The sequence below is a fragment of the Lates calcarifer genome, linkage group LG17 (genome assembly GCF_001640805.2).
Source record: "Lates calcarifer isolate ASB-BC8 linkage group LG17, TLL_Latcal_v3, whole genome shotgun sequence".
NCBI lineage: Eukaryota > Metazoa > Chordata > Actinopteri > Centropomidae > Lates > Lates calcarifer.
Window position 1 is genome coordinate 5920036 of NC_066849.1, and position 27967 is coordinate 5948002.

Consider the following 27967-nt stretch of genomic DNA (forward strand, 5'->3'; position numbering starts at 1 on the left):
TCAATTAATATAAATGAATTAATAAGTAGTTATAATTAAAAAAAAATAGATAATGAGGTAAGTTAACAAATATTTTTTTAATCTATATATTGGTTTACGACGTCACTGTAGCAAAATATTGATTAACACGTTTGTACTTCAGTGGATATCTATGAACGCGCAAATAGGTGTTGGTTACGTGCTCGCTCCCGATACTGAACGCAGTGACGTGTGTTATCCGCCGCCTGTTGGTCTTTCACAGTTAGTGACGAGTATTATGAAAATGGCCTCGACCCTACCCGTAAGCACGAATAACCGGAGAAGATGACGGCGCTGAGCTTTTTAAGTCAGTGGAACACCAAAGTGTCTTCTTTGAATACGTAGGTAACAGTGAAGTGGACAAAAACAAAGAGACTGTCGGCAAAGAAACGACTAAAAATATCACGGACCACCGCATATTTTCGTAGGGCTGAGGAGCCACTATGGAGGATATCAACTCAAATATCAACGCGGACTTGGAGGTGCGGAAGCTCCAGGACTTAGTGAAGAAGCTCGAACAGCAAAATGAACAGCTTCGGAGTAGGTCTACGATGTTGTCCTCGTCCGGAGCGATGTCAGGGAACCACAGACCCCTCAGCGCAGGATACGACTCGTCGTCCCTGTCAGCGGGGATGGCAGCCGGTCTGGCCGGCTTCCCTGGGGTGGGGTTCGTCGGAACGGGAGGCTACGGTGGGCTGTTGGAGAATAACCGCTGTTTGAGCCCCAGACTGTCTTACGACGGCATCAGTTTCAGGAGGGCGTATGAATGTGAGGGGGCATCGGCTGCCATCTCTGTGTCGAGTATGAACTCACTTTATTCAGACACCACCTGGGAGCTATACGGATGAAGGGGAAACATCAATCCTGGATGAAGTGGAAATCTTAGATCTCGAAGACATGGATTGTCTAAACGAAGACGAGGACAGCTGGTGAGTGACAGGCTTGTCTTGGGAGGTATCTTGCCTTTACAGCCGTGTCTCTGTCTTCGGTGCGGGCTGACAGCTTTAAGTGCCCGGGCACAGCTGCTCTGCACATTAGCTACCACGACAAACGCCTGCCATAAACAATCTTCTCGGTAGCTTGCCTGAAATCTGAAGTCATCTGTGCTGAAGGAGCCTCATTGTGGACTGAGGATGACTGAAGGATGTTGTTTTGCAAGTCATGTGGGCGATGCCATGCCCTTCAATGACTGTATGGCCATAATAGACATGCTTTGTCAGCCAGTCAGAGCCAAATCCTTATAGATCATCTCCTACCTCTCCTTGTACATTTGTTTCTGAGACTGACTGAGGTTCAGTTCTCAGCTGTCAGGACCCTGAAGTCCCTGATCATCTGTTAAACCGTTTTTGGTGTTGTGATGTGGCAGATTGCTTGGCTTGTCATGACCGTGGTGGCAGGAGATCTGTGTGTACAGTAAAAATCAAAGTTGTTTTCCTGCCCAGGAGCCATGTGGGAGACGTAGTCATGGTTATATTCCTCTTCTGAATTCACTTTAGCACACCAGTTGGCACACAAGCTACAAGTGCTCTGCAGCACTGAGTGAGAAAGGCAGGAGATGAGAAATAGGACAGTCTGCTCATCACGCAGGAATAAAAGCTATGTCAGTGGCATTGCCTTCACAGGGATTACAAACAATGGCTATTAATAACATAAAATGGTCATGTGGAGTGTCTCGTGGACACGGATGATCATGTAGGCCTGCTTGTTATCAGAATTATCCTGATAGCCCACATGTCCATCCATACTCCTTATAATCTTCTTTCCCTTATACCATGTTTGTATTATTTCCTCCAATGCTAAGCCTTAAAGGTTTTTTAAGTTAGGTGGATTTGCATAGATATACTTAAGAAGTGTAAGCTTTGAAACTCAAGAATATGATTGGATTTGCCTAAATCTCTCCTCTGATCCCAACTCAAGGAAATCCTGTGAAGGGTTAGAGTTACACACTGAGATGAGTCTTCCCAATGCAACTGATGTCAGACTTGGTAAATGGGTTTACAGAAATGGAGTGGTTATTTCTAAGGCAACAGGTACTGACTGTACATGAATATAATGGTAGGCCCTCCTTGGAAGACTGTGCTCGTTATCTGTCATGTCAGGAAGGGTTTGTTTGAGTGGCGTCTTCCATGATAATGACACTGTAATAAACTCCATCAGGGCGTAGCTCCTGATGCTACTTTACGATAGTTAGTAAAGCCACTACAAAGGTAGATCAAATTTGGTTGACAGCCAGCACTAAGGATTTGACAACAGCAAAGGATGTCTGGCAGTAAGCAGTTAGCGACAAATCATCTGTGTCCAAGATGTAGGTGTGTTGGTTAAAAACAATGAGTACATATGCCAGGAACATGACAGGTATGGACACACATGCTGTTAATCACTATGTATGTTATGAGACCTTATTTATAAAGTATCTATTATTTGATCTAACCAGTGTCCCAAGTCTTTCCTGTGCTGCCTGCAGCGATGTGCCTCTGCCAGCTACTGAGCCTTTGACATCAGACTACTTTCAGACATTGCTCACTCATGCCCAACAGAGCCAGTCTCATTATACCCTGGCTGTTTGTCTGCCCTCTGGATCAGATTGATATCTGGGATTACTCTATAGTGCCTAGCTTTCGCCAGCTCCTGTCATAGACTCCTGTAATCCCTGAATTAGCCTCAGACAGGATTTAAAATGCTGCCTTCTCATGCAGTGCTCGGCCTATCAATAGACGCTTGTCACAGTCCTTCTGCTGCATGTGGACTTGACATATATTGCTGTTTTGGAGCTGGGCATTCATGTATGTTGTCAGAGGTGTAATCTCTGTAGGCCGGAGATTTACTATGTGCTGTACGAAATGTGAATGACGGTCATTGTGTTGGTAAACAATGAAAATGTGCAGCCGCAGATTTCAGGCTTGTATTTCTCTGCACTGGTTTGCCTTCACTGTAATGCTTCTGCTTTCATCATGAAAGACTTCCTCTATGGCTGCAACAGAGCTGACAGCTGCTGACTCAGATTTCTCCTCTGAGTGGAACTCTTCTCTTCAAGAATAAATAGACATTTGTATTACTTGTTTAACTGACAAAAAGAGAGTAATGGGCAATTCACCTCACAGTTACTTTGTAGCCTTATTTTGTACCTTGATGTGTCATCATTGTTGAGAGGGTTTGACAGTTTTAATCAATGCAGCTGACTAAGTGCTGAACCCAATGCCTTTTTCAGATGATTTGGGCAAAGTAACAGTTCAGTCTTTAAGTTTGCTGCAGCAAGAACTTAAAGTTGTAGTATCCTTATTGCTAATGGAGACCCCAGAGACAGAGAACACTGGTTCCCTCAAAATCAACACATGCAACATGTGAAGTGTCAAGATTATATTTAGAGTTTTTAAAATTAAATTTAGTTTTAAAAAATATCTGCAAGTCACCAAGTTTCCGAACTGATGGTATTTTTTGGCAAAATATTAAATAATTAATCAGCCCAATTTAAGAATGAAATAGGGCTGAATGAAAACAAATAGTAATTTTCAGTGTCAACAAACACAGCAACACAAATGCCTTTCTGCTGCAGTGTCATTGCCACTGCAGCATTCTGTGATAAAACACTGTCCAAACACTTGTTATCCCCTCAATCTCATTACCTCTTTGAGCAGTCAGGTCACATCACAGATGAGGTGTGATAGGTGTGAGCTGTCATTACTAGAGGAGGAGGATGCCAGTTTGTGTAATGATTGCTGGTGTTGCTTTTATGTACTTGCAATATAATATATCAGTGTTGTATGTTATTCATGTTTTCCAGGCTATATGAAACGAAACTGAACAGTCCCCTGCAAAAAGCCTTGAGTCCTATTGTGTGGTGCCGCCAAGCTCTTGACAACCCCAGTCCTGAGATGGAATCAGCCAAGCGCTCCCTCATCCACAGACTGGACCTCACCATGTCAGGTAAACAGCGCTAGTGAACATGTTACATGTAGTCTCAACGTGGCAGTAGTAGTAGTAGAAGCAGTAAAAATTAGCTGTCTTGCTAATGACGCATACCAGGACATCTCTATTGAGACAAAGCTTTTATTTTTGTGTTTTGTTTAAACTCCACCTGCATCTGTCTGTCTCTGTGCTGTCAGTCACTCTCTTGCTGTTAGCTTGCATAACTATAAATTTTTCTAATTGCATAACATTTGTCATTAATTCTCCTCATTTTTATTTGAAGAGTATTTCTAGTTCACTTGTAGTTAGCTGGTTAGCATGCTAACCAACTAGCCCTGGCCAGCTAACTTCAGTGGAGGAAAAGGAGTGACAGGGATAGAAGACAAGAGCTAATATATGAAGTTTGATGCTGAACTCACAACATTTCTTCCAGCAGTAATTTTCCACAGCTGTGCCAAGCAGTTTGTTAGTGAATGCTGCTTCAGAATTTTTCTCAAAATGGTAACATTATTTAACGGCCAGTTTTAAATCAGTGTTGCATGTAAGGCAAATGTAGAATTATTGATCCAGCAAAGTAGTGTTTGTTCTTAAATGTAGAAATAAATCTTCTTGCTGGCCAGTTAAGAGGGCTCATAAATGTAGTGCTGCTTGTTCTCATTAGATTATTAATGCTTTAATTTGTGTTAGTGAGCCTCTGCAATAATAAACAATTTCCTTTCAATGATTGTTGAAGCACAAGAAAATGTATTTAGAAAAAATACAAAATAAAAAAGATTACTCTATGTTGCAATCATTTATTTCTTCAACTACTGTTGCAACTGTTTAATGGCATTACAAACAAAGCGTACATGGATTTTGTGAAGTTCAGCTTCCCTTACTCTAAAAGGAAGCTTAACTACACACATGTACCTGCAGGGAATTACTGAATGACAGAGCCTGTAGTTTTATGAGCAGCTGGTGGACACAGAAGAGGTCATGTGTTTCTGAAAAACAAATCAGTGACTTGTAGTTACAGGTTTACTAAAAGCACCAGGGTTTAATCGAGGTGTTAATCGTTTGTGAGAATACATGTGTGAGTCTTGTTGTGAAATGACTGTCAGACATGCAAAGGCAAAGCTACACAGGTCACCACACAGGACTATTGGAGAGCTGTTAATGTATAAGGATCCAGTTGTCCTCTTCTGTTTCTCCTTTACAGCAATGTGTGTGAAGGGTAATGTGTAATTTATACTTCACCTTGGGGTATGCAAAATATTTGCTGTTTTGTGCCATATTATTGCACCTATGTGCTTAGGGCATGTACAGTATTTACTTATTTATATTTACATCTGTCGTTGAGTTGAGTTGTTGCTGAGTTTTTCTAATGCACCACATTCTCTTCAGAAATTCAAGATCTATGATCTTGAGATGTTGCACCAACAATCTTGTATTCTTCCATCTTCTAGTCATATATATAGCACCAGAAGGGATGGAAACTAGTGTTACAGTAGCAGACATGCCTGAGCACTGACAGTCCCATTAGTGTCTATGTGGCTTCTGGACCCGTCAGTGTGTAACTGGATTTATCTAGTTGGGAATGCACTGAGGAGAGGAGCTGAGTAGTGCTGCTGTTCAAGTTTCAGTGTAATACAAATGTTATTTGGTTTGATTTGAATTCATTCTCCCTGTCCTTTACAGTCCACGTTGGGAATTCAAAACAGTTTGAAACTGTATACAGTATGTAGGATATGTACATAAAGCATTACGATATTGATTTCACCACAGTATATCACCCACTCCTACGTAATCTTTAGTCTTTTTCTTGCTCTGTGTCTGTTTTCTGAGCTTCTTACTTTCACTAATTATAGGTGGTCCCTCGGTGAAGACCGACAGGCCTCAAATCCTCACAGCTAAACTGAGAGGGGTCATTTCCATTTTGACAGCGGTATGCTCATGTGACAGTGAGATCATGTTGAGCAATAGGCTGCTGAAGGTTGTTCACTGGGGGAGATGTGATCTTATCTGTTATGCAAGAATCTGGACTGCACCTGGACACACAGATACTTCCTCATCCAAAAATACTGAGATTTGTTTATATTGCTGCTAAATAATGCACTCTGCCTTTGGATCCAAGTGTGGCCACTTTTTTATTTTTCCTCATGCGTTTCACAGATCAAATTTGCATTGTGAGCATGGAAATGGGAGGAAAAAGTATATGAAATCTGGTATGTTTGGAGAAGTTTTGAGCTTTTAATGATAAATCTGGTTGGAATCACTAATCTGTAATTCAGCTTCCATCAGAAAGAATCATTTTTTGACTCTTTTCCCTCTGATGACCTGTATGGACTAGACTTTATGACCACTGGTGAACAAAGCATGTAGCCTAAGGTGACCCTTTGCAAACAAAACACACTGTCTAACGGATGACTAATACTACAAATAACTAGCCAGTAGAGTGGGATTTAAGGAGGCATGCTCATAAGTGGTGACATCATCATTGTAGGTGTGGAGGGAGAATAACGTCATCCTCCACGGGCCTGAAAATATCTCCCTTGTCAGTGATACCACCCTCCCTTCTCCCCTCACTCCTCTCCTCAGTTGGCACTGATAGTGTCATCACTTCCACAAAGGCTTGGAAACAGACAGAACAACTCGAATCCTCTGTGGAGTCTTGTGATTCATTGGCCATGTGGTTAAAACATTTCAATTAGATAAATTAAGCATCAAAGTCAAGACATTGGTTAAGATTTTTGTTTAAAAAAGACAATAAGATCTGATTCCACACACAAAGACTTGGGCAGATCTTAAGTAGTACATTCTGGGTGCGTTCATGAGTGTGAGTGAAATGGAGACTCACCACAGACACACCCTCATGGATCCCGGCTACTCTCCTTCACACCCGGTCTATAACAGGAGCATGGAAACCCTGTTGCCATGGCGTTGGTCAAGTTTGTGTCAAAGGAATTGCAAAGAAAAAAACTTCACTTGTGGTGGACGGGAGCCAGAGTGAAGACTTCCTCATGTTCTAAGACGTGACATCTATGAAGTTGATAAAAGGTGTTGTCTGTCTAAACATTACATCTGTGCCAGCCTATGCAGCGAGTGCACACTCAAGTGCACAAGTCATGCACATATTTTAAATATGACCTCCAGTTTTAGTGTCAATAGTGACCAAGCCTTTTGTCTGTGCACACCCTGTTAAAATCATATCCCCAGATGACGTGCCTCTGTTATATAACTAACAGCCGGGAGGAGATGGCTGTGAGATAGTTCCCTAAGGTGACTTTACTAGTCAGACTGCACCACTTAATTCATTTCAGGCAATCCTGATAAGCAGTCAAAATATGTGTTGCTAGGCCTGAGCAATTGTGTTTTTTATTAATTTTTTCATAGTGCTGCTTTGACAGCTGTCCTGCACTGCTGATCCAGTGCACATACAATACCCAAGAGGTTCCAACCACTTTCACATAGTTGACCTGCTCTATTTCTGCTCATAAACGTTTTGACTTTTCCTCAACCTCACACTGTACAGTTAGCTCACCTCCTTCTTGCACGTCTCTGCCAGCTTTATCCCTTTTCTCCTTTGTGGTATTTATCTTTTCATTTATAAAAGCTTCTCTGTTTTCTCTTCTCTTGTGATATGCTTCTGCAGCTGCTTTAAGCCATTCTTTCATTTAGTTTTTTATATCAAGTAGACCTCAATGCCAAGCTTTGTCTTCAGTTTCCTTCTCAACATTTAAGCCCTACAGGCTGGGATGTAGTGTGCTGGCTCATTCAGGGGGATTTTTTGCCTGTGGAAACTTCAGGGCAGTTTCCACAGGCTCAAAAGGCGAGACAGAAAATCCTCCAATACAGTTTCGTATCACAGTAAACAGAAATGACATCAATCACAGTGTGCAGGAACAGCAGCACTTTCTCTTCTTTTGACTTCTCTTCTTGTGTTAGGACATGAGGATTTGAGGACATTCTATTTTGGTTGGTCCCTGTGCTGCAGATCCCTTTGGATTGTTCTGTGACTCTTTCTAATGACAATGTGCTGGTAGGATTACTGTGATAGGACACACTGTCATCGAAACACCTCCAAACTGTTTAACACAGACTCCTAGCTGGGCTCATACGGGCTCATACGGGCTGCAGGGCCACACACAGATGACAGACATGACAAAAATATGTCATGTCTGTCGGTGGCGTGTACATGCAGAGCACACAGTAGAGCTTGATAGATATTCCTGACTACATTGTTTTCAATTTAATCTTGACTGTGTTTGATGTTGAAGGTTGGTTCCAGCAGGTGAAGCGTTTTAATCTGTTGACCTGTCTGTTTTTAAATGAAAAACAACATGTCCATTGGTTAAAAGTGCTCAGTGTTGCAGAGCTACATGTTGCAGTGTTGTTGACATTCCACAGTAGCTGATCCATGCAGATGGCACCAGAGTGGACGTGATGGTATTTCTTAAATAATGCACGAGGACAGAGTGCAGAGCATTGGGAGAGGGAGAAAGTGAAAGGAGCAATGTGGAAAGAGGAGGTAGCTGATCTTAAAAGGTTCCTTTCCAGTCGCCACCCAGCTGTGTAAACACATCCATTCAAAGAGAGAGGGAGAGAAACAGAGGGATGAGTAAACGAGTGCACCCAGAGACACTACCCATCCAAACCACCCAAACTATCCCAGTGACCAGCAGCCGGTCCAGGGTCTGATCTCATGATTGAGACCAGGGGACTCTTTAGACTGGAGCCTTTGACTGCTGCTTCACTGGGTTTCACAGAGAAAAGCTTTGTGCGCTCATTGACTGTGCGTATGGATTGAATGGCATGTATTGTTAAGTGTTTCCCCAGCTAATGATGTAGGAACTCTCTATCAGACCCATATTGAGCATACAGTGTAAGAAGTGCCAGACAGAGTGCCAACACACTGCAGAGCTTTCATCAAGGTGATGGCTATCAGCACACAGCTGGTGTTGTAGTCAAATACTGATGTAATCAATGGGCCTCGTCGGGAGCTTTTATGAGTTTCAGTGTGTTAAAATGCTGGACAGGCAAAACAATGAGTGTAGTGTAGAACTGTAGTTCTTGGCTGAATGAGAAATTTAAATATGGTTAGTTTGTTTGTGTTTTTCTGATATTCTGTTGTTTTAAGGGGATTAAGTATTGGTCGTTAGGCAGTTAAGGAAAGACTGTAAGACCAAACCCATCTGTGTAAAGACAATATTGATGAAATGATGTGATCTGATTTTTTGATAACCAATCCACAAATCAGAGATTCCCATCGCAGAAGAATATTACTTGAGCTCTTCTTTTCAGAATAATATTACACTGATGTTATACAGTAGAGATAAAGCAGCTTAAATAAAGAAATTATGAAACTGCAGACTAGTATCTAATGATTCAAGATATCCATAATTAATATTAGTGCTGAGATAGAATTATTATTATTATTAAAAGTTGGTAATGAAGCATTTTGGTGGTGATCAACATTACATTGGTATTTCTCTTAACTGCCAATTCACAAAAGGAGATGTAAAATAAGCTGCTTATAGAGCTTTTCAAATAATAATAAAAGAATAATATTAGGCTAATCTTAATCAGCTTCTAACTCTTCTGGTTATGGACTTTCAGACTAAACTGTGTGTTTTTTTTTTTTATCTGTACTATTACTACTATATAGAGTAATATTAAGTGCAAGTGAGGATTTGCTCCGCAGGGTTTGAAACTGTAGAGTGTCTTGGATAGGAACACATGGGAAGCAAGGGAGTGAGCTCCTTTTTCAAGACATCTTGATTTTATAACCAGATGCTTTTGATCTTTCCTGAACTTCTCATGTAGTGTAGACTGATATTTTAGCTCTGTTCTGTGATTCTACAGCAAACAAGCGCAGGAGCCTGTATGGAAGCCCCTACAACCAGCAGGGTTATGGAAGCCCATACAGCACAAACGCAGCTAACAGCCCTTACAGCAGTGGCTTCAACTCCCCCTCCTCGACCCCCAGCAGAGTGCCCATCGTCAGACAGCAGCTAATGCCTGGTAACGCAGGTATGGGGCTCTCAGTGGTTCAGTAGCAATTATACAACATCTGTTGTTAATGTTGTTGAATGTGTCACTTAATGTTAATTTCCTCACCAGTACACCAGCGAAATGCAGCCGCAGAGAGGAATCCTCCGGCGATTAGTCCACAGTCATCTGTGGACAGTGAGCTGAGCACCTCAGAAATGGACGAGGACTCAGTGGGCTCCTCAACTACCTACAAACTCAATGATGTCACCGATGTTCAGATATTGGCACGCATGCAGGAAGAGAGTATGTATCCGTGCCACTGCCATCTTCAGCAGTATTGTCCAGTTTTCTGTGACCAGAGTGTTTTTTACAACACAATTGTTTGTCATCAGGTTTGAGACAGGACTACGCCGCAACAGCATCCAGACGGAGCTCGGGTTCTTCCTGCCACTCGTTGCGGCGCAGCACCTTCAGCGACCAGGAGTTAGATGCACACAGTCTGGAGGACGAGGAGGAAGCGGTGCACCCGGCCTTCCACCTACCCTCGAACCGTTTCAGCCCCTCCCCTCGACACTCTCCCCGTGCCTCCCCCAGGAATTCGCCCCGCTCGCGCTCCCCTGCTCGTTCTATTGACTACAGCCACAGCCGCGGCTCGCCTCAGCCCATCATCAGCCGCCTGCAGCAGCCTCGCCACTCACTGCAGGGCCACGGCCATGACTTGCAGACCAATGTGGTAAAGAATGAAGGTAAACAAACAGAGCTTAGCAGGGATGAACGATGTATTGGGCGTTAGTGGTTCAGTGTGAGATTCTGGACACTGTAACTTTGAGCTAACTCTCTCCTGTGCTGCTGTTGTAGAAAAGCTGAGGCGTAGTCTTCCCAACCTCACACGCTCCTCAGCAGCGGTGGCCCAGGCCCCAGAGCCCGTCAAGAACAGCCGCAGCTGCGAGTCCAATCTGCAAGTGCCAAACGGTGGCTCTCCTCGACACCAGAGCCAGTCTGCTAGTGAGTATTGTGACAAACACACAAACAAACAGCATGTCATATATTAATTTAAGTGCAAAACACAAAAACTTCCAGAGTTAAGGTATTTTTTGCTTCAGTAACATCAGCAGACTCAGATTCATCACTGACATCACTGTGTTGTCTGCTGACTTTAAATTAATATTTGTTTTGCTCTCACAGTATACTGAACATTCAGCAACATGACAGGCTGTGTAATCTCTTGTTAGTCAAGTGCAAGTGGGAATTCTGTTAATCCCTCTGGCTGCACCTACACTATAAGGACTGTATTGCTTTGTAGTGCCATGGCTTTGGTGTTTGGGGATCCTCTTTTGTCTTTGATCATTTTCAGTTGTAATATCTTTTATTCACACACATCCTTCCTCTTATTGTCTTGGCATAACTTTCACTTCAAAGACACACACTCATCCTGCAGAATTAGTGCATGGCGCCAGCAACACTGAGAATCCAAAGTGACACTAATGTTGTTCTACATTTTGGGTCTAAGAGTTTTATGTTCTTTAAGTGCTTAGGATCCCACCTCTCTGAGTTAAGACTATCCATCTGATTTAATCCTGTAATGGGAGATAAAGGTAATGGTGTTTTACTTAATCCAGAAACAGTAATCCCTCCCTGTTACTAGAGGCAGCGAGGGCTGGGGTCAAAGGGCAGGTTTCAGCTGGTTAAACATGTAGTGACTGTCTTTATCCCGTCTCAGGGACAGGGAGTTCATGTGGCCTGAACCTTTGGACCTTTTATACATTAGAACAGATATTGTCTTTTTAGCTGAGCTTTTATATATATATTTTATATGTCTGCTTAGCTTAAAGATGTATATTTCTACAGCTGTATTTTCTATGAAGATGGTTGTATTAATTCTTTCTATCAGAGCTTTGGCTGCACTGGGCATGTGAGGCACCTGAATTCCTGCCTCTCTCACTGACGTCACTTCACCATAAAGCATGTGTAACCAAAACCAGCCTCCTCTTCTCTGTCTGTGCTGGGACTGATAGATTGGCTGTTAAACCTGACGGTGGCACTGCTGCTCCTCCACCTGAATGAAGCTGCCTGTTATTGTTTGGCTGCAGGGCCCTCTAGTGGCCTCCAACTGCACCTCTGGCTTGTCTGGCCTTCATACGTCAACAGCACCTTTTTTACTCGAGTACTGCTGTGAATCTCAGGCAGAATGAAGTCTGACTCCTGTGCTAAAATGTCCCTGTTTTCCAACAGCAGCTCAGCTCCCAAGATACTCCACCCCCTCTCGCTCCTCCCCGAAACCCAAACAGCACCTCCAAAGCCCAACTGCCCTGCGAGGTAACAGCCTGCTCCTAAACCAGCTGGAGGCTGTGAGATCGATCTCACACACAGACACATGCACAGTTAATGAAGTACTATACACAAGTCAGTTACCTGTGTACTGACAGCATAAACTACTGATGCAAGTAAATGCAGAAATAGCGACACTAAATAGCATAAAATGGATCTGAGGAAGGTGCATTAATGCACTGCAGTATTTGGCAGCTCATCATTTCAAACTCTGAGACTGAGGTAACTCTGTGCAGTTTCAGCTTCTGTGTTGTTACTTTCTTTGCAATAAAAATGGAAAGAGGGAAGCAGAGCAGAGTGGTTGTTGACAGAGATGAGCTTGAGTTTTGCCACAGGTACAGTATGTCCCTGTGCTGAAAGGCTATAACATTCATATTTTGAAGAGAGAGCGTATCCACTGGAGGACTGTGTCGAGCTGTTCCTGAAAAGACATAAAATCACCCATATAGGCTCAGTAATGTCAAAACAGTGATTCTTTGCTGTTGCTGGTCCATGGTTGATAGTAACAATCTCAGTAATGTCATTCAGATCTGCCCGGGTACATAACAACACAATAACAACACTAGTGTCATTCATCTATCCTTCCCTATAGCCACCTTAACCTTGACTCCATTATATAGACTTTAGGCATTTCTTCTTCATTGGCAAATATCATGCCCTGATACAAATCATCTGTGTGATAAAGTTAGCAGTTAAATTAATTAACTTATTTTAAAAAAACAACAACAACAGAATAAGCAAACATGATTAACGACAATTTTTGCATTATATTTGAAAATAAAATTGTACTACATTTTTTTTATTGCATCCCTTTTTTTTCTGCAAAAAAATCTAAACCGGTCATATTCTGTACACTACCTGGTCTAAAAGGTCGACCTGTACAGTCTTAATGCAGAACAACAACAGCAAGTTTTTCCTGACATTATTGGAAATTAAACATATTATTAATATATTATACAAATAATCCATAAAATGTTATATTATTTTTATCTCTGTAAAACTTCTCAATATAATGGAATTTACAATGAAAATTACAGGCAGAAAACTAGACTTAAGTGTTAGTTATATTAGGCTTCATTAGACTGTGCAGTGGTGGTTGGGTGTTTGTTGACCTGTAACCTGATGCTTGCTGAATTCCAGGTAGCAGCACAAAACCATTTACAATACTGTGTTTAGCAATGCTTCTGTCTGTCACTGTGCAGTAGACCTGTAGACTCATCCAGGTGTTCCAGATGTACCAACAGCTGTGTTACAACTCTAACAGCAGAATGTGCCTAACATGCTAAAGACTCCCGCACTGTCCCATCACAGTCCACTGCCACTCTTACAGGGCTGTACACATCACCTCAGGTCACTTGCCATTTCAGGCAAGTTGATGATGTAATGTGTGTGCCATGTGGTTGGTAGGATTGGTGCTCATATTGGTCAACAGTCATGTAACATCACAGTTTGTTAAGAAAACAAACAGGCAGCAAGAGACTTCACATTAAAGCCCATCCTCAGCACCTTCCTCCCAGCTCTGAATTAAGGCCTGTCTCTGTTGTCTTCGTCTTTGTCTAGTCCCACTCTCCTGTTGCTTTGGAGAAGAAGGTGATTTCAGTGAGTATTCACTGAGGGTTTCCACCTTTATAAATATTGTGATTGTGGTTCCACGCCGTGGTTGTATTGATGTTGTGATATGATATGTGCAGCTGGTTTCCACTAGTATATGCTGTGTGTGTATCACCCCATTATGTCAACACATCAAGAATCATAGTAGGCTGCTCTGTTAGTAGTTGACCTCATTTATTCATGTTTTTACCAAAGTTATTTTGTAGTTTCTAAACTGTCATTGTAACAGATTTGACTTCAGTTGTAAATTTGTGATGATATGTTTAGTTCTTTAGACCTACATATTTCCGTGTTTCAAATAGATTTTTGGTATATAGGCATCATATTTACACTCAATTTGCAGTTTCTTAGGTACACCTAGCTAAACGAATGCAGTAAATCCTCCTTCATGAAGCTTTCAGTCAATTTGTTATGGAGAGGTGTTGATTCAACCTTATGATCATTCTGAATGTTGCACTTTGTGTTGAACTGTAATACATTACACTGAGAGGTGTTTCTGTTCTTTAGCCTGCCTTCATTGATATAACAGGGGTGGACAAAATAATAGAAACGTCTGTCAGTATGACACAGTACCATTCAACAGCACTACAACCTGCAGCCTCCAAACTGACCATAAAGTGGAATCAACATCCCACTGAAACAGTCTGAACACAAACTGAACACTGTAGCTTTAATGAAGGGAGGATTTATTGGAGGACTGCTGTATTAGACAGAATTAGTTCTAGCTGGGTGTACCTAATAAACTGCCCACTGAGTGTATAACTACCTCACATCATTGTGGTCTTGATCATTTCTTCATTGTTTAACTACTGATACCTATAAAACTGCATTAACATCCAGTTATACCTGACTGTATTCCTGCTCTGCCTGTTTTTAGTCCCCTCTCCCAGTAAACTGCGAACTCCTGCCACCCCATCCCCACTGGCCTTGAGACAGCCTGTAAAGGCCACACCCAACCCTGGTTCTGCCACCTCCACCCCCACCCGCTCCCTGGCTCCTCCGCGCAGTGGCCTGCCCCGTCCCAGCGCTTCAGCAGGAGGGGGTATCCCTCTGCCTCGCAGCAAATTGGCTCAGCCTGTGCGCAGGTATGTACACCACTGACAAACATGCCATATCTAGTGCTACAATTAATGGTAGATATTAATGCAGACAAAACTAAACCAGCATTAAACCTTGACTCCTCTTCTCAGATCTCTTCCTGCTCCTCGGACCTACAGCGGCACAGGTGACAACTGGAGAGAAGGTTGTTACTGAGGCAGGCCAGCAAGGGGCGCCCCAGTCAAACTATCAACACAAGGAGGCAGACATTACAACATGGCACTTTATCTATCTAGATAACTTTTACAGTGATGAGAGAGAGAGAGAGACTAGGTCCCAAAAATATATACAATTCAGATTTTTTTAAAAAAAGGACAGGACAGTGTCAACATTGTGTCAAAGAGGGACCTCCCATCATGTTTCTCTGTGGGGACTGGCACTGGAGGGGTCAGGCATGTAGTGCTGACAGCCTGTGAGATGCCAAAGAAACCAGCCCGACTCCAGCTCCGCCAGCAGAGGACACATCACCTGCCTTGGTTTGACTGCAGTCATCATCTGTCAGACAGTCATATCACTACATCGCCCAGCTTTCCTCCCACTCCTTGGCCCCGTTCTTTTTTCACCTCCCTCAGGTTGAAATGTTTCCACACATTTCTCTCTCTATGCTCTGTGTTTAACAGATGTCGGTGAGCGATCTCTATGATGATGCTGTGCAGGTGAACTGTTCCATAACGTTAGAGAATTGTTGATGTCTTGCAACAGTGAAAGCACCTCTGTGTGGGTATGACATTTTAAGAATCTTTCCTCTTGTAAAATCAGCCAGAATGTATGCACAAGTTTGTTTTGGAAATTATTTATTCAAATTATTTAAGTGTATGTCCAAACATCCATATCAGTATTTTGTTTTAAGATTTCAATTGTTTAAAATGTACATTTTGAACCTCAATTGCAAGCTAAATCTCCAAAGCCTTTTTTTTTGTTATTTTCAAAATGTCAAATCAGGACTTGTGGGAAACCTGGGTGATTAATGACACCACGGCCAAAGCCTCAGTTCTGACTTGTACCACAGTTTGCCAAGATTGTACTTTTCCATTGAAGTGCTTCGATTGGTCAGTTTCAGTCCAGGTGTGCGTTATATCTGATGTCTCAAACAAACTCCATCTATTGAGAAAGAAACCTGAACTCAAAAATATATTTAATCCCCGTTCACCCATTCAGCCAATGAAACCAAGAAATCTTTGATGTTGTTCATTAAATTCCCATAACAGATTTGTCAGTGTATATCATTCATGCCATGAACAAGAAAAAAAAAATCGAAAAATATCTTGGGTAGGATGACAAGTTAAATTTTTGACTGGCTTTTACCTCTAGTGCTATGACATTAAATCAAAAGGTGTGCCAGTGTTGGGAAAGCTGTTCTGGTAATTGGTGTGGTGGGTGTTCTTAAACTAGTGCCTATAATTTAAAGTTTCACTTGTGTTTGAGCATCATGTTTTGTATGTTTATCATTGTGCGCCAATTTCTTGGGTTTGCCAATATAATTTACAGTTTTGCATCTCTGCTTGACTGGTTTGCTTGCCTATTTGTTTTTTGGTAACTGAATCAATACATTTATAATTGCTTTAAAAATGTTTAATATGCGCCTTCATATTTATAACTAATTACTCATTCTGTAAATGAAACTATTTATTAAAGAGAGAGGTGCCTCTGTCAAAGCTCAGATTCAGTGGGAAGCTAGAAAGAATGTTGCAAAAAGACATACCACACCTTTTGTGTGACAGTTTTTGTTATTGAACTTTTTTTTATATCCACAAACATGACATTTGGTTTCCCTGTGTAAAGTCACATTTCAAATAAAAGCTGAAAAGTCTTTCTCTTGTTTGACTTTTTAAAACCTTTTTAAAAACAATAAAAGCATTGGATTTTACTCTGAGACAGCAAAAACCAAACAGAGTCATGATTTTATTTGAGATGGCCCAAAACTATTCCCTAGCTGCTTTTTCACATAAAAACTTGAAAGGATGCATCGATGTTAAAGGGCGCACCTTAATCTGTTGGGGTCAATTATTTTTCAGTAGCGATCTATGGAAAGAACGACGCTAGGATAAGTAACCCGGTGTTACTTAAAAGGTGATGTCTGAGTGAAACTGAGTGAACATGACTGAAGACAAGTTCAGGAAGCTCTGCTGCTCACACACACCTGAAACACAGTTTGTCTTAAAACATTCAGTACACTCTTACGTCCTTTCAAAATGTGCTCTGAGTATATTAATCTGTCCCTGTGTGCTCCTCACTTTGAGATTTACATCAGCTAAAATTACTTTGTGCTCACTTCTTTTTGTCATCAACAGAATAACATATAAATCAGACTGATTGAAAGGTTTGATTAGAGAAGAATCTCTTGTTCATACTGTGTTATACTTAAGTTTCAGTCAAACATCCAGCTACCAACAGAAGAGTGACACATTATGTATTCTGTTCACAGACAGTTACGTACCTGGAGTCACCCATCGGTTAATAGGGGGCACAGTGAGTCTCCGGGAAGGGGAGGAGACAGACAAAAGTCTGAGTCACTGACCGGTGCAAACTGTCCCATCCCACTCCAGCCTCAGTGTCCTGAAGACGTGTGACGTCAGCGCACTGAGCTTCCTCTGTGTGTTGGTATCGAGGAGTTTCTCTCTGTGGGCTGCAGACACAAACACACACTCAATACATATGGTCAAGTCAAATCCTAAACATAATCTTTCTTAAACACAGGCGACATGAAGGTGCACAGAATATGACGCATTACTGTGTGGAGCCACCTGTCACAGCAGCAGACCATAATATTTCAAAGATACTGTTTGACCTATAAAAAATTAACAAATTACATGAGACAGATAAATAAAAACTGTATCAAAGAGGATGTGCAGTGTGTTACAGCAGGATCACTCTGCATGTAAGGGTTAACTGCAGGGTGTAAACTGAATCCAGTATTTACTGTATGTACACGTTTTAAACCATGGATTCATTTCTATTCGATGAGACTTGAGACATTTCCTCTACAACCTTTCTAAATGAAACTTTTTATCATGTCATGTGTAGACACATCAATTTTTATTTTAACATCATAAAAGTTTTAAATGATCCACCAATTAATATAGAGGTCAGACTCATCAGGACCAGCCTCAACAACCATATATTTAGAGGTTAATGGATCAATAATGTCACATTTTAACAGACCCGAGGCTTCACCATTACTGCCGATACTGTAGTGAAAGATTTCAGCACTTTTTCCACACTGGTCAACTGCAACTGAGATACATAAAAAAATACCCACATTATGTTTTCATTGAAGCTCTCAGTCTGCTTCTCTACAAATACCTTTTTCTTCTCATGTCAGTGTTTTCCAGTCCCACAGAGCTACAGCAATTCTTACTGCAGTCTCAGGTTTATGGTGTAAATACACTAAAGTCCATAATCAGTTATGAACGTTGTTGAGGCAACTGAGTTATAATAACGCAGATTATTAATCATTTATTAAACCTAACATCAGACCTTTACCTCATACAATTTTAGATGAAGACTCGTGCATACAGTGCACACTTCATCTCAAACAGCGCGGCCAACAAAAGCCACGGGCAGGCAGATTTTCATAGTTTGCTGCACAAGTATAAAGATCAGCACGGTTTTCATTCATGCAGGCTGTGCTTACTCAGCCTCGACAAACAGCTGTCTTCGCTACAGCTTCATTTCCCATGGATGTAAATGACCTCCTTTATAAATCTAAAGAAATCTGAGAGGCACAACAGCCTCTGTGAGTGCTGGGTGTAATTTTCCAAATAGAAAACGGTCAATATGTAATAATTAGATTGATATTTTCGGGACCTTTCGCCTTAAACCGTGCGGGGCTCAGTATAAAAGGGCAGCCTGGGCGTTATTGATTGGCCCGTCCACTCTGGCTGAAGCTTACGACCGTGTGCAGACTCCCCTCCAGCGATGTGCGTCTACCGGGGAACCAATCCGTGGCACCAGTCTGACTCAGTCAGTCGCTTTAAGACTGTCAGTGCCATGGCTCCATCTCATCCTCTGACCGCTGGATCCGCTGTTTCTTCTTATTAGTGACAGTGCGCCACTAGGGGAATCATTTTACGCACGGGCTTCTACCGGCACAAACCGACAGTGGAGACTCTCTGTCCTCCTGTTGAGCCATGGAGAACTCCAGCCTGTTGGGTGGCGACGCACGAAAAGCCGGCTTGATAGACTTTCTCATGTTGGACACACTGAAGCAAGTTGTGGATTCTCCGGAGGTTGGAGCCATGTCTGGATTAGGAGCGGCCAGTGGAGCTGTCTTTCTTGGGGGCAGCGCGTTCAGGACTGTCGCTGGAGCGGACTTTATGGCCGCTCCGCCGACGGAATCCCCGCACCTGATGCCCGCCTTTTGGGATTCCCCGCTCAGTCACGGAATCAATGTGTTTGTGGGACTTGTCCTTTGCTTCACCATGCTGGGACTGGGCTGCACGGTGGACGTTAGCCAGCTTGGAGAACATATCCGCAGACCCATCGGGGTGCTGCTGGCACTGGTGTGTCAGTTTGTTATCATGCCCTTGGTGGCCTTTCTGTTGGCTTTAGCCTTCTCTCTGAATGATGTGGCAGCGATGGCTGTTCTTCTCTGTGGCTGCTGTCCCGGAGGAAACTTATCAAACATCATGTCTCTGCTGGTGCACGGAGAGATGAATCTAAGGTAGTTTACTGCACTCAACTAGAGAAACATGTAGTCACTAACCAGCTGAGGCTGTGAGATGATTTCGCTTATTACTCAGCAGGTTACCCACTGGTGTAAGATATTTTGTCAGGCTTATCTACACTGATCCAACAGTGTGCGATGATCACATCCTGCCCTGCTTATAACGGCGCGCCTCTGCTCTCCTCTCCCCAGCATCATCATGACCATATCGTCCACTCTGCTGGCGCTCGTGCTGATGCCGCTGTGCCTGTGGATCTACAGCCGGGCCTGGATCAACACACCCGTGGTCAACCTCATGCCCTTCGGGGCCATCATCCTGACCCTGTGCAGCACTCTTATCCCCATTGGTTTAGGGGTTATGCTGAGGTACCGCTACACGCGCGTAGCCGACATTGTTTTGAAGGTAATTCATGTACAAACTGTCAAAGTTACTTTTCAAATCAGTGAATAAGTTTAACCAGTTAAATCTTTTAAAGTCGTTCAATTCTGTGTCATTTAAGCCCCGTGCGTACTTTAGTTAAGGGCCACCTTTGCGCAAAAGCGCACTGCGTAATTTTCTGTGCCTGTCACAAGTAGAGGGGGATGCTGACCGCCAAGCAGTGACATCAGAGGCGCTGTGTCAGGAAGAGCTCCTCCCTCTCATTTCTGATAAAAGCCACACATGAGGGAGGGTCGCATCACTTCCAATAGACACTAAGTTTAAGCAGCAGAGGCGCCTTGACACAGAGTCCAGTCCTGTGTTTAAAACATCATCAAGATTAAACATCAAGTCAATTTCAAAGCCAGATTTAAAAACACAAAAAGCAGGTATAAAATATGTCTGTCAGGATGTCAGTCAAAAGGTGCCCTCTTGTAGAAAATAGCTGCCACTTGAACAGAAAATCACCTTCATCCTGAATCTGTCTCTTCCCAGGCCTCCCTGTGGTCCCTGCTCATCACCCTCGTACTGCTCTTCATCCTGACTGGGGCGATGCTGGGGCCGGAGCTGCTGTCCGACATCCCGCCCTCCGTCTATGTGGTGGCCATCCTGATGCCTCTGTGTGGCTACGCCGCAGGTTACGGCCTGGCCGTGCTCTTTGACCTGCCGCCCAACAGCCGCAGGTCCGTCTCTCTGGAGACCGGGTGCCAGAATGTGCAGCTATGCACCGCCATCCTGAAGCTGGCCTTCCCCCCTCAGCTGATGGGAGGGATGTACATATTCCCTCTGCTGTACGCCCTGTTCCAAGCAGCCGAGGCCGGCGTCTTCATCCTGGCCTACAGGATGTACAGGAAGGAGGTCCTGCACAAACCAGATCCCACAGGGGACGGTGAGGACACAGATATAACATATCAGAGGTTTCATGATGACGAGGACTTCGACTCATCTTATGGTGCTGTGACAGTGAGCGACCCGAACACCATCATGTTGGACCCCTGTCCTCCTGATCCAACCCCTGTTTAATATGCAAAAAAAAAAAAGATGGATTCATAGTGTTGATCGCCGTCATCGATAAAGAAAATTCTGGAAAAAAAGGAGACTGTGCAGGGAAATCCAGAATGACAGCTGAAAAAAGGCGCTTTATGTCATAAGCTTCATTCATTCATCTTAAACATGCCTGATATAAGTCTAATATTGTAAAAAAAAAAAAAAAAAAACGTCAAGAAACATTGATGTTACCTATAAAAGGGAAGTTACATTAATCATCATACCATCAAAGCAAGACAGCAGTTAGTTTCAGTGCTTTAAAACTGTGTGTGTGTGTGTGTGTAAGAAGGACTAAAAACATCTTACAAACAAATCTGTATCTCTCCTCCTGTGCAGATTTCCAACAGAGCAGTGCCAAACTGATTCTGTGCTCCACAAACACAACTAACAGTCTGAACAAAATGTACAATATGTGCATATTAAAATCAACTGTGTCAAAAGAATAAAAAGTGTATAGAGACAAAACTGAAACTTGTATACCTTCGTCACTTGTCTGGTGTCTTTGATGGGAGGAAAGGAAACCAGTTCCACACCTGAGTCTAATTAGGCCTGATGGAGAGCGCGTGCTGTCTCATCTATTTAAATAGATACACCTAGCAGCTGCGGTTGGTTGAACAAAATGGCAACGTATGGTGAGGAGCCAGTCGACAGCTATTTCTATTCATCTTACAACCCTTACATGGGCAGATATCCCCGAGCTAAAGACGCGGGGTGGAAATATAAAAGTTATCTCTCCCACTACGGGGACACTGATGCCTTTAACAACCAGCAGCGCGCTCAGCTCAAGTCCATCTTATCTCAAATCAACCCCAAACTCACCCCGAGGCTCAGGAAGGCAAACACCAAAGATGTGGCGGTGCAGGTCAACCCGAAGAGGGACGCCTCGGTACAGTGCTCCATCGGCCCGCGGACGCTCCTGTCCATGAAGAGGGACTTCCGGCGCAAAAGGAGGCAGGAGCCCGGGACACCCGGCGGCAGCGTCAGCCTCAGTGCGGCGGTCGGTGTGCGTTACCCCCGCACCCTCGCCGTGTACTCGCCTATCGCCTACAGAAGCGTCACCACCTTCCTGGTCGATGACAACAACAACAATAAGGAAGCCCCCTGTGGTGAGGCGAAGCCCGCAGAGCCGCCCGGCGACCCGCCCGAGTCTGCGGGGAAAAGCGACGGGAAGAAGAGCGAATATACCCAAGCTGCTGAGGGTGAGAAGGCCGCTAAACAACGAGACCAGCGCGAGAAACTGAAGTCCAAACAGGCGAAGAGCGAAGATGCGCAGCTAACTACAGAGGGGTCAAAGGTCAAGGCGCGTGTGCGTTTCCAGGTGAGTTTATTCGCGCGCGCTCAGGGGGTGTTTACTTTAAAGTAGAGGAAAGTTATCTACACCCCCCTACACACACACACACACCTTTATACTGTTGACGCACCTGCGCTGTTGCCTTGATTTTATTAATTTACAGGTGTTAAAGAAACTTCTAGATTAAGCTGTGAGCCAGAGGTCGCCTATTAGGCTAATTGTGTCATGCTAACAGCCACCACCTTTTTTTTCCCCCACCACTAACAGCTAATGGCTTGACCTCTGCTCCACATTTTCACTTGCTGAAATATTACTGAAATAAACAAAAGGTTGAGGATAAAAACGAAATTCTCTGTAAAACTATGAATCTAGCCTCCCCTGTAAGTTTTCAATGTCAAAATAAACTTTCTCTTTGTAAACTCATGTGCCTTTACAAAAAGAATCATGTGAGATAAAAATGCAAAAGGAAATGCTATCCAAAAATTGAGTTCATATATTGTTCCTGAAGCTGCTCCACAGTTACTAATGAATCTATTTGGACTCAGGAGTGATGAACTGCACATGAACGCAGTCTCTTGATTCAGAGCTGTAAACCACACCTTCAAATAAAGCTCGCTTTGATACAATAAGATATAGCTGTTTGGATAATGTTTAAAAAAAAAAAAAAATTAATTTGGGGTGAATATTTAGTAAACCAGCCCCCCTCTGATTGGCTGTACTCTCTGAACGTTCTCTTCTGTGCCAGTTTGGCATTGGGATGGTTAAGTTCAACTGAACTGAAAAATTACACAGGGACAAGCTGGAGATTCAAAAAATGATATTAACACTTAATGAGTGACTTGCCTTTTTGTCTTTATCAGTTTCTGGAACAGAAGTACGGATATTATCACTGCAGAGAATGCAATCTACGATGGGAGAGTGCCTATGTGTGGTGCGTTCAGGGCACCAACAAGGTGAGCACTTGTGTCTAAGGCACCCAAAATTCAGTCAAGTCATTCAGAAGTGAACAACTACAGAAATTACTTTGTTTTAATCCAAAGAAGAGACTCGTGTCCACTTTTGTCCCTAATGCCATTTCCAAAGTTCAGGTTCTGTATGGTACTGGTGTTCAAAATGCTTAATTTGAATGGGCTGTGGCAACATTTCAAAGCTACCATATGATAAACCTGTTGTAATTTGAAGTACTGTATGTTCCAGGTTTACTTCAAGCAGTACTGTAGAAAATGCCAAAAGGACTTCAACCCATATCGTGTTGAGGACATCACATGCCATGTGAGCCCCTTTCTTTGTTCTGTAAATGAAAATGGCCCATATGTCACTACTAAACGAACCCCTTTTCCCCCTTCCCCAGACTTGCAACAAAGCACGTTGTTCCTGTGCAATAACACAACGCCACGTCGACCCTAAACGGCCCCACAGACAGGACTTGTGTGGCAGATGCAAAGGCAAGCGGCTCTCCTGCGACAGCACTTTCAGCTTCAAATACATCATCTGAGGAGCACCTCCACTGAACTTTGCCTCCAGTAAACGTCCTGTTGTGGAGGGGGCATATTTACAGATGCAATCATTGCATCTTGGATGTAAAAGATATATATTTGTTACTTTATTTCATGCCTGTTTTGTGTTGATGAAATTGATGGTGAGAACCGCACACTTGGCAGCGTAATAAATGGCTACCATGCACTCAGTGCTGAAGCATTATTTTGACTAAAACCACTGTTTACTGAGGTCCTGCTTGTCAAATTTTATTTACTAAAATAGATTAGTAGCTTCAAGTGAATTTAATTTGTGGTAGTGGCCAAGAGGGATCATGTACTACAAACTACATGTTTCTGCTGATTTTTCTGAGCTTTTCCTCATTCATCTGTACTTTGAATCCAAAGCTGCGGTTGAATAGTCCTTTTGGAAGGTTCTTAACTGAGTGAAACGACCCAGAAGTATGAGTGACAGCCATGATAAGAGCTGGTTGAATTCTCTAAATGTTAAGGAGGGGAGCTTCAGTGCTTTCTATTGCATCTCTTTTAGGAGAGAATGCTGTCCCACAATTCCTTGCAGCAGCAGTGTCTAAAGTGACACACCATCATAGTTTCACCACAGCAGATTTACTTGGGAAGTGTCTTATACTGTTTTACTCCATACTTGCAAAACTCAAAAATGCCCTTTGATTTGATAGTCATGTTTCCACAATTTAACAACTTACAACCAAGCTCATACTGTATGATTAGGTTTTTATTTATCCAGAGAGAAGGCTGGTATGTGAGTGAACAAGAGAAAAAAAAAAAGTATAATGCACCTCCACATTAAAACATCTTCCAGGTAAATAATATATTCATTAAATAATTAAGAACAGCATTCAAATGTACCAGACAAGCAGGAAAAAAGCTCTCTGAGGAATGAGTACAGTGACTGTTACAATGTGCCATGACAAGATTTCCAGAAAGCATTCAGATTACGGTTCATGTCCTGTAGTCACAGCAGCAAGTAGGGCCATTCTGAAAGCATAGCGCAGCTTCAAATGACAGCCATTTCCCCACGGAGAAAAAAAAAGCAGGATCAAAATGTGGCGGAGGATGAGCGCTGCTTTGCAACGTGATCAACCTACATGGACAAACACACACCTTGGTCTCCCCTCCATGAGGCTTTAGGTCAAGCCCATGTCGGGGGGGCGCTGTGCTATAACAAAAAGATCACAGTGGAGAGAAGGAATGCATATGACGTGGCTTGGCTGGATTGATGCGGTCAATCAGGAGATAAAGGCTACATTAGATCTCCCATGCCATCACCATCACAAAGGCAAGACAGGTGGCTTGTCCCAAATGAGCCCTGACCCCCTTTTGGAAGACCACAACCACCAACCAAGGCAGCCTTTGGGAAATTTTTGAAGTTTGTGTGATTGGATGACAAAGGTGGAGCGGATCATTAATGACTCAAATCTGGTCTTGGCTTTCTCTCATCACATTAGCTTTATACATACATCCTACTCGGATGAACAGTGCATTACACAAAAGTACAAGGGAAAAATACTGGTTTTACACTATACATTTTCTAAAATATATACAGAGTAAAATAAGTTATGTTTCCATAATGAGTTGTAGCCAGTCTGCACTTGTGTGCAATTATATATGCATTTGTGTGTGAGCGTATACCAGAATATCCAATATATATCACACAGTCAGAGTCTCTAAAGGCAGCTACTTATTTGGTTAAAGAGTGAGTTTTGCGTGAAGACCTGTTGAAGGGGACTCTCCTCTCAAAGCAGATCAATAAACAGATATATTTCTCTTTTTACACTCCCTGAAGGCAAACATATCCCACAGGGTTACAATTACATGTTAAATATCCTAACATTTACAACCTAGGATGTTAGCTCTAATAAAAAATACATTTCTCAAAAAAATATTCTTGCAGTGCTTATCTCTTTCAAGCATGCTTTGGAAAACTTTTTTTAAACAAGATTTTTCTGTGTTTGCTTATGAATCTTAACGGTGTGTGTCCTCACACATACGACACCCTCCTCTGGACTGTCTTACATGCTCGCATACACCATCTACCCAGCCGAGGGTCCCAAGGAGGCGACCGGTCGGCACGATGGGCCCATCAGGTCAGATCCAGCAAAAAAAAAAAAAGAAAAGAAAAGAAAAGAAAAAAATTAATGAAACAAAAAACAGAAGAAAGGTATCATCCCACTGTGTCCTCTCTTATTCTTTCCCAGGCACACCACCACATGACTTATTGCAACTGAATTTTGCAAGTTGGCTTAGTCTGGGAAAAGATATTAGCTTTAAGCATTCATACATGTAATAATATATATTAAGAGTCACAGTTATTCCCACACATCCTTTAGCCCTTTAAAGGTGGAGTCTCTCTCGTCCTCCTCTGAAGCCCCTCGCTCCCTACCCTCTCTCTACAGTTGAGGTGAGGTCTGTAGGGAGTGGGGGCGGGGGGGTATTTTTTGTCCAGTCTAGTCTGCAGTACCACAGGCTCACAGTCCAGTGCTGACCATGGTGGTGTGGGCCTGGCAGGCCTGCGCCTGACTCAGAGCCTCACGGATCTGCAGGTTGAGCTCCATGAGGCGGGTGCTAGCCTGAGACAGGTCCCTGCTGGGGCCCACCACCGCCAAGCAGCCCGTCTGGCCCAGTGTCTGGTGACGGAAGTAGATGTGCAGAAGGGTCTGAACTGCGTTATCTGTCTCGTTGCCGAAGATGTCATTGGGCCACAGAGACCTAAAGACAAAGGAGGGTGGAGGTTACTACATGCAGAGAAGGTTTTGAAGAACCTGAGTAGCGAGCCTTACATTACAGTGATTATGCAGGACATTAAACTGATCCTGAGAGCAAACACATCTAATAAACAGCTGAACCAATATTCTGGTACTGTGACTTGATTTTTTTTCCTGTGACCAGACTAATCATTTAATTGACTTATTATTTCAGCCCTAGCAAGTTTAAGTTTAATTCATGTCTTTGCGTCTGCGGAGCTGTTCTGTTGTTTTGTCCATCTTACCTAAAGATTTTGACCTGTGTGAGGGCAGCTCTGAAGTCTCTGCCTCTCAGAGTTTCAATCAGTGACTGGATGGCCGTCTCTGTGTTGGTCTGGGCAGTGTCTGACATACACACATCCTCCTGTCCGTCATTTCCTGTTTCTGCCTCTTTTAAACAGCTCTCGAGGATGGTGAGTTCTTCAGACATGTTGGTCACCTTAAAAACACAGATGGAAATATATGAATATCATGGCACTGAATGATGTGCAAAATCCACCCAGGAAGCCAGCAAAATACACCTCTTATTAACTGAAATAGATGACCCCATCACTCCACATGAGAAGTTATTTAATTTCATCAAGTACTTTAATCTAATTAAAGTTCCATTAAGATGCCGCCCAGAAAGGGACGTGCTGCAGTTCAGATTCAGCAATGATTATTCATCCAACCTGTAGTTAAAAGAAGATATTTAAACAACACCTGAACTGGATTTTATAACACAACTTAATGGCAACTGATGTATTATTTAAATGTGAAATAAAACACAGCTATGGAAAAGAGACAGTGAGGAAACAGTCAGTGGTAAACATCCCTTTTTTTGCTTTTACAACATGATGCAGGATAATGCAATTTGTCTGTTCTTGTTTCTCTGACAGCAGAGATAAGACAGATAAGCTGGCAATTTCACATTCTGCCTTTCTAAGACAAACTTAAACTCCAACTAAATGTAGGATAAATTACAGACATGTTCTATGAAAACTCAACAACACATGTATTCATGCACATCCAGTTCATTTTGGAGAAATTACAAACATCAAATCCAGTGTGTGTCAGTCTCACCTCTGCCTCCCTCTTGATGGTATCCACCCTGCTGATGAGCTTGCAGTAAGCCTGGAAGAGCAGCAGCAGCTGAAAGTGTAGCTTATAGAGCCTGCGACATAACTCCAGCTCCTACAGAGACAGAAAAGAAAAATAAAATTTATGTGCTGGCTTATAATCGCCAAGGCTGCACTGAAATGACTCTGATGATCAAATGATTAGACAGATGGGTATCCTGGGTTAGAGACGTGGGAGTAGATGAAAAGGTTAACGCGGCCTAGAGCAAGGCGCCATCCGGTACGGGCTATGGAGCAA

The 27967-nt window shown here is 42.8% G+C and overlaps 4 protein-coding genes and 1 long non-coding RNA gene across 5 annotated transcripts in view; 3 read left to right on the forward strand and 2 right to left on the reverse strand.

Annotated features, from left to right (window-relative positions):
* The first annotated feature begins 216 nt into the window (after positions 1–216).
* Positions 217–16741, forward strand: slain2 (SLAIN motif family, member 2). The gene is given in 9 exon segments (XM_018669827.2): positions 217–848; positions 850–947; positions 3800–3942; positions 9766–9933; positions 10024–10197; positions 10287–10640; positions 10753–10899; positions 14711–14918; positions 15024–16741. Coding segments are annotated over 9 exon segments (1743 nt in total). The 5' UTR covers positions 217–461; the 3' UTR covers positions 15088–16741.
* On the reverse strand, positions 15523–21659 carry LOC108878849 (uncharacterized). The gene is made up of 2 exons (XR_007814919.1): positions 21543–21659; positions 15523–17557 (listed from the first exon to the last, which is right to left on the reverse strand). It is a non-coding gene; the product is annotated as an uncharacterized LOC108878849 (long non-coding RNA).
* On the forward strand, positions 18216–21505 carry slc10a4 (solute carrier family 10 member 4). The gene is made up of 3 exons (XM_018669828.2): positions 18216–19594; positions 19790–20000; positions 20511–21505. The coding sequence occupies exons 1-3, from the start codon at positions 19062–19064 to the stop codon at positions 21036–21038; spliced, it is 1272 nt and encodes a 423-aa protein (XP_018525344.1). The 5' UTR covers positions 18216–19061; the 3' UTR covers positions 21039–21505.
* On the forward strand, positions 21649–24040 carry zar1 (zygote arrest 1). Its single transcript, XM_018669829.2, has 4 exons — positions 21649–22380; positions 23214–23306; positions 23551–23625; positions 23705–24040. Exons 1-4 carry the CDS (start codon positions 21682–21684, stop codon positions 23846–23848), a joined length of 1011 nt encoding a protein of 336 aa, XP_018525345.1. The 5' UTR covers positions 21649–21681; the 3' UTR covers positions 23849–24040.
* A 524-nt stretch (positions 24041–24564) lies between these two features.
* fryl (furry homolog, like) overlaps positions 24565–27967 on the reverse strand; it is a 51797-nt gene continuing 48394 nt past the window's right edge. Inside the window, 3 exon segments of the mRNA XM_018669830.2 lie at positions 24565–26576; positions 26857–27050; positions 27674–27784. Of these exon segments, the coding sequence (XP_018525346.1) occupies positions 26336–26576; positions 26857–27050; positions 27674–27784 (546 nt within the window). The 3' untranslated portion in view covers positions 24565–26335.

Bases quoted from the DNA above. Each gene is read 5' to 3' on its own strand.
- slc10a4 (XM_018669828.2), top strand. From the start codon at position 19,062: ATGGAGAACTCCAGCCTGTTGGGTGGCGACGCACGAAAAGCCGGCTTG. The intron at 19,595-19,789 runs GTAGTTTACTGC...TCCTCTCCCCAG, and splicing joins CACGGAGAGATGAATCTAAG to CATCATCATGACCATATCGT. The intron at 20,001-20,510 runs GTAATTCATGTA...GTCTCTTCCCAG, and splicing joins TAGCCGACATTGTTTTGAAG to GCCTCCCTGTGGTCCCTGCT.
- zar1 (XM_018669829.2), top strand. From the start codon at position 21,682: ATGGCAACGTATGGTGAGGAGCCAGTCGACAGCTATTTCTATTCATCT. The intron at 23,307-23,550 runs GTGAGCACTTGT...TGTATGTTCCAG, and splicing joins GCGTTCAGGGCACCAACAAG to GTTTACTTCAAGCAGTACTG. The intron at 23,626-23,704 runs GTGAGCCCCTTT...CCCCTTCCCCAG, and splicing joins TTGAGGACATCACATGCCAT to ACTTGCAACAAAGCACGTTG.